Source organism: Malurus melanocephalus, unplaced genomic scaffold, assembly GCF_030028575.1.
Source record: "Malurus melanocephalus ecotype Western Australia unplaced genomic scaffold, MMel_1.1 scaffold_298, whole genome shotgun sequence".
Taxonomy (NCBI): Eukaryota; Metazoa; Chordata; class Aves; order Passeriformes; family Maluridae; genus Malurus; species Malurus melanocephalus.
In genome coordinates, this window is record NW_026623530.1 from 329,188 (window position 1) to 335,498 (window position 6,311).

At 50.6% G+C, this 6,311-nt stretch overlaps 1 protein-coding gene across 1 annotated transcript in view; it reads right to left on the reverse strand.

Annotated features, from left to right (window-relative positions):
* Window positions 1-736: 736 nt before the first annotated feature.
* The window catches only part of WDR73 (WD repeat domain 73), a 6,189-nt gene continuing 614 nt past the window's right edge, over window positions 737-6,311 (reverse strand). The window contains exons 3-8 of the mRNA XM_057377031.1: window positions 6,231-6,311; window positions 5,466-5,554; window positions 4,260-4,327; window positions 3,366-3,530; window positions 1,890-2,264; window positions 737-1,328 (exon numbers count right to left, since the gene is read on the reverse strand). Coding sequence (XP_057233014.1) covers window positions 1,090-1,328; window positions 1,890-2,264; window positions 3,366-3,530; window positions 4,260-4,327; window positions 5,466-5,554; window positions 6,231-6,311 — 1,017 coding nt within the window. The 3' untranslated portion in view covers window positions 737-1,089. The remainder of the gene's footprint in view (window positions 1,329-1,889; window positions 2,265-3,365; window positions 3,531-4,259; window positions 4,328-5,465; window positions 5,555-6,230) is intronic.

Here is a 6,311-nt window from a genome sequence, read left to right on the forward strand (position 1 = left end):
AGGTGCTCCTGAAGTATAGCTTTCATCCCACCTTGCCTGTCTTCAACCACCCCTCACCTCAGCTGACACCCAAAGCAGAAGGGAGCCCTTTGCAGGCAGGGTTTTACTTCCAAACACYTTGTTTAACAGCGTGGGTGTTGCAGGAGTCATTGCCTATTTCCTCAGCCAAGCAAATCACATCAGATCCATCAAATCTAAACTTGCAGTTGGTGGGAAGAGCCAGAGGACACCAATGCCTTGTCTCAGACCAGATGCTTTCAGGATCCGGAGAGGAGGGGCAGAGCTTGGGACAGGCTAGGGCTGCAAAGGTTGTTCCTGTTCTTTTGCAGGCTGCAAGCAGGCTGTGGTCACACTGTGACTTCCTGAGCAGAGGCCACAGCTTATAACACACATGCATGTGATGTCAACACCCCTCAAGGGTGCAGCTTCCCCTTGGTGCTCTGGGCCTGGAATACAGTGGGTAAACATCCCACAGAAAAGCCTGTTTCCTCAAACTCCTGGAGTTTTTTTCATAAAATCAGAGAATGGTTTGGTTTGGAAGAGACCTCGGAGGTCATCCAGATCCAACTCCCTGCCATGGGCAGGGACACCTTCCACTAGACCAGGCTGCTGAAMGWTCCATCCAGCTTGGCCTTGGACACATCCAGGGATGGGGAGGCAGCAACTTCTCTGAGCAACCTGTGCCAGGGCCCCATTACCCTCACATGGAAGAATTTCTTCCCAATATCCCATTTAACCCTCTCTCTATGTGAAGCCATTCCTTGTCCTGTCACTCCAGGCCCTTGTCAAGTCTCTCTCCTTTTTGTCCTCCCTTTCTGCAGGCATGACACAAGCCTATGATGAAAAAATAGCAGATGTTTTCTGCCAGCAGCCATAGTCAGAACCACAGGCACAGCTCTCATCTGAAGGCTAGTACACAGGAGAACAAGTAACACAAACAAAATTTTTACTATTGTTAAAATAGAARTTTTACAGTTGGTTCTGCTCACTACAGCCATCTCCAAACAGTATCTGCAGGCAAACAGACACCCTGCAGCCCACGCAAACTAGAGCAGAGGCAGGAAATGCCCCATCTCACCAAAACACCATCTAYCCGCACTTCCCACAGGGTTGAACCCAGTCCCAGACATGCAGGGAACCATCACTCGCTGCTGACAACAAAGTTCTGGGTTTCTGCAGATGCCACGTGTGCACAGTAACCAGGGGAGGGTCCCTGCTGCCACCTGCTCCACCAAACGCATGGCCTTTGTGAACGAAGATGGGCTCTGCTTCCCTGCCAGAGTTGTCCCAGCTCTGTGTGTCATACACGTGCACGGTGCCATCAAAACCTTGGATAAAAGGGAATTAAGAGAGTGCAGAAAGTAATTGCTTTGCTCCAGTCCAGCAGGAACACCTCCCAGCAGGAACAAGGGAAAACAGCCAGACTAGAAACCTATGAGAAGCAAGCAGCTCTGCCTCTGARAAGTGTGTCTCAAGGAAACAGCTGCTGGGGAGAGCCYGGAGCAGATCCCAAAAGTTTGTGGATTCACGAATGTGAACGTGAAAGGCTCTGGGCAAGAAGCAGCCTTGCTGCCTGTTGGTGTTATCAGTGCTGTACCCTGCAGCYAGGCTGTCACTGGCACTATAAGAGCAGTGCTTGTGGTCAGCTCGGGGTCTTTGATTTCCCTGAAGGGCAGCAGGCATCTCCCAGAACCCACCCAGGCCCCTTCCGGAGTTGCTGGWGAGAGGCAGCTGCAAAGGACGATTAGTTGGCATCATCACTGGCTCCAGGGGCAGTTCTGAAAAGCCACTCTGTCACTGGGAGGTTTTAGGTGGAGTGAACTGGGCCTCGACAAAAATATAAATCAAAAAAGTGCCCAGAAAAAGAGATGTCTGCCCAAAGCACCTACCTGAAATGGCAAGACAGCTTTCYAGAGCAGGAGCCCAGGAGACACACAGGAACTCCGCACCTGTGTCAGGAGAGGGGATCGTGGCCTTTGCCGAGGCCAAGGACTCAGAGGTTTTCCTGAGGTCTGTCAGGGTGAGAAGGCCCCGGCTGGAGAGGCGAGCCACAGGCTGGGAGTTCAGCTCCAAAGCCTGAGCTCCATGCCTGGTGCCCATGCACCACTGCTCGCTGCACGACGCCGAGGGAACTGACACAGCCTCCACGAGACTCTGCGGCTGCCGGATGTCGGCCAAGCACAGCCGGCCCGTGGCGCAGCACAGGAGCAGCGTGTTGCAGTCCAGGAAGGCCAGGCYGCTGAGCTTCTCGCTGTCTCTGGAAGCTGGAAAAGAGGTAGCTCTCAGGTCCAATGAGGGGCATTTTCAGGATTTCTGTGCTGCAATATTGCCTGAGAAAGAAAGCAGGATGTACACTGAGGAGTAATGTGTCCAGCTCCAGATGCCCCAGYATCAGAAGGATGTAGAGCTGCTGGAATGAGTCCAGAGGAGGCCATRGAAAGGTTCTCAGAGCTACAGCCCCTCTGCCCTGGTRACAGGCTGGGAGAGCTTGGSGTGTTCAGCCTGGAGAAGGCTCCAGAGAGAAGAAACCCCTTCCACTGCCTAATGGGACTCCAAGAGAGTGGGAGAGGGACTTTGGRCAAGGGCCTGGAATGACAGGGCAAGGGAGAATGGCTTCCCACTGACAGAGGACAGGGTTAAATGGGATMCTGGACAGAAGTTCCAGGCTGTGAGGGTGGTGAGGCCCTGGCACAGGCTGCCCAGAGAAGTTGTGGATGCCCCTGCCTGCAAATTGGCTGGAGCTTGGAACTAGTGGAAGATATCTCTGCTCATGGCAGGATGTTGGTATCAAATGCTTTAAATGTCTTTTCCAAGCCAAACCACTCCAAGATTCTGTGAGTCCCCGTGGCACCGCAACAGTGACAGACCTTAGTTTTGCTCAGCACTGTGATACTGCCACTGGACACACACATCCCCTCTTCCCTCCASAGGGATGAGCTCTGTGGGGATGGAGTGTCACTGTGTAAGTGAAGGCAGAGAGTCCCCAGAATCCCAAGCAAACCAGACCTGCACCCACCACCTGTTGTAACCAGGCTGTCCCCTCCCTTGTTTGGCACAGCACACACACCAGCCCTCAGCGAACCCGCTTCTCCACACTGAAACTATGCACAGCATTCTGGTAGTGCCCAGATTTGGGGAAGAAATGTGAGAAATAGGTGTCATTCGAGTGGTAAGCAGCTGGAGATGGACCTGACCATTGTCACCTCTTTCCTCAAGAAAATGTACTTGCAGCAAATGTCTTTATAACCACTGGCACATGTCTCAAAGTACGTGCTCAGTGAAACATTTGCTTACCCAAGCAGTTAGGCTTGCTTTACCCAAGCACCACTTTTCCAAATATCAGACATTAGGCTTCCTTTGAATACCTGYTGTGTAGACATTTTTCCTTGATTCAACCTCTGTAACATAGACTCTGTCAAGTCTTGAACCATGAAGGACCCACGGGGCTCTGGCTGAAATGGTGGCAATTTTAGCCCAGGATTGCCCAGTGCCATTTTCTGTTGCTATGGTGCTTACCAATTTAATAACATCTATTAGAAAGAGAAAGAAACAGCTGTAAAACACACAGAGAGCCAAGTAATACATCAGATTAAGCTGTTTCACAACAATGCCCCACAAAGCTAAAACTGACCTACAATACCAGTAAGAAATCTAATTATGCCTAACCTCCTCTCCAGGATAAAACCCCTTTCCAACCATCCAGCAAGGACTGATAAAAAGCTGAGCAAAATGCATGGAAAGTTGTGAATTGAGATTTCTATGTTCAGTGAAGAAGTTTTCTTCTTTTTCTAATGACATTTTGTACTTCCTTTCTGGTGGTTTACAGGTATTTCCCAGTAGCAACCTCAACAATGGTGATCCTTTTTGAAAGAAGTGAGGTGGATCACGGTCTGTCCCAAAAGGCAATGGATGGAGCTCCTTTATTTCTAACCATTTGAGTTACTAAGGGGACACTGTGCTCCTTTATTTCTAACCATTTGGGTTACTAAGGGGACACTGTGCCAACTGCATGCTGTACAAGGCTGCTGTGACAGGCCTAAACATACTAATTCCCTGGTGAGGTTTGTGCTGTTAAGTCCAAACCACCAAAATTGGTGTAGACCCTTGTCCTGTACCCATCTCCAGCCCATGCCACACACGGGTGGTCWCTCAGGAGATGGAAGTGGCACTCCTCATTTGACACACAGGAAGAAGGGGAAGCTAGAGATGTTTGATGCAACAGCAACATGAAGAAACTACTTGACCTCAGAAACCCTTACCAGAATCCTCTGCTGACACCTGCCAGACCTCAAGGGAGCTCTCAGGTGGGCCACTTGTTACCAGCAAGCTGAGGAAACAGGAAGAGTCTCAACTTCTCAGGAGCAGAGAAAAGCCTCGTTTTTCCCAGCCAGGGACAAACTAGCTTGCTGGGCATGTAAGCAGGAGCTCCTTTGCATCAAGCAGAGTGGTAGCTGGAAATACCATAATCCCARAACTCCTCATGCAGAGATGCTCCGCACAGGCAATGCAAACACAGTCCCAGGGAATGGTATTTATGAAGATATTTTATGAGGATCTGATGAGGAGTGGCTGAGGGAGCTGGGGGGGCTCAGCCTGGAGAAAAGGAGGATCAGGGGGCACCTTTTTGCTCTCTACAACTCCCTGACAGGAAGGTGCAGCCAGGTGGGGGTCAGGCTCTACTCCCAGGGAACAAGGGACAGGACAACAAGAAGAGGCCTCAARTTGCATCAGGGGATGTTTAGACTGGATATTGGGAAAATTCCTTCCCTGAAAGTGTTGTCCAGCCTTGGCACAGGCTGCCCAGGGCAAGACTGGAGTCACCACCCCTGGAGGGATGTTAGAAGCCATGTGTAGCACCTGGGGACATGAGCTACTGGTGAGCTTGGCAATGCTAGGGGAATGGTTAGAATCAATGGTCTCAGATGGCTTTTCCAACCTAAATGATTCCATGATTCTGTGATTTAATTATCACATTTTTCAGAAGGACTAGACTAAGACGGTGCAGAGAGCCCCTAAGTAGCCAATGGGAATTTGTGTGGGAGGGAAGACTGAACGAGGGATATAAATCACAGGTAAGGTTTTGTTTAGTCTAAATCCAGAGCAGGAAAAAAAAACTTCTGAATCTACACATACAAGGTCTTGAAGAGCAGTGACACCAGCTATTAGTGTCCTACTGTGCTGCTGAGCCCCTCCACGCTGCCAAATGCAGAAGGAAGGGARGGCAGAGCAGGAAAACTCTACAGGACCTGCTGCTCAGGAGTGGGGTAGGGAGGGATCCCAGGTGAGCCAGCAGCAGTTCTTGGTGTGTCACTGGTCAGCAACTCCCRACCAGACTCACACTACTCTGAGAGCTGGCAGGATTGCCCAGCTGAGTTGRGAAGCAGGCATGGAACAGGACCATGCTCTCAGTGCATACGTCCCCTCTCCACCTCCAGTACACCCTGGGAAGGAGCTTGTGGTCATACCTSGTGTCTGGCACACATTTCAGGCTGTACACTGGGCGCTTCGAAAATCCACCACATTCTACCTTGAAATCTCTCTCTGGACACAGGCCCTAGAAATCAGAGGCAAAGCCATTTCTTCACACAATCGTGCACAACTTGTGCTCAGTTATCCCAAAAAATAATGGAGATGCAGGACACACTTTTGCTTGGTATAGCTCTTCTCTCTCCAGTATTGCCTTTTTGTACATGAGATACAGGACTGAAGGATCCCAAAATAGTTAAAGAAAAAGTGGAGAAAGCTGCTGCCAAGAGCTCTGCCTATGTTTGTTGCCATCTGTTTGTGGCACATCTGGCTTGGGAGCTTTCTGCTTCCCCAGTGACCAACACCACCTTCTACTCTAGTGTGGGGGTAACCCACCCAAGGGCCAGCCTTGGTGCTCTGCAGAGTGGTTCCCCAGGCCTGGCTGTTCCACAAGTCCCCTCTTCACTTGCCTTGCTCTTTTCATCTCTCCTCTTTCCCCATGTAGTGCTTTSATTCACACACCTGGAGACAAAGTGTCCACAACCCAAGATGCCTGCAGAGCAGCTGCAGGATAACATGACTGGACAACAAYCAGGTGATCTATGTGCTTTACCTTTCAACCAAAGCTGCTCAATCCCTGGCCACGCTCTTGTCACAGCAACAGGAAACAGCTCATAAAGGYCACCAAGCCCTGGCTTAGTCTCTGAAAATATCAGGCCAAAGAGGTCAGAGAGGTCTGGTGCCACCGTGGCTGCAACACCCACCTGGGTCTCCTTTGTCAGCAGAGTTGGTGGTGGGATCAGCTGCAGGATCTCGTTCCCACTGGACTGTCCATACCCAGCCAC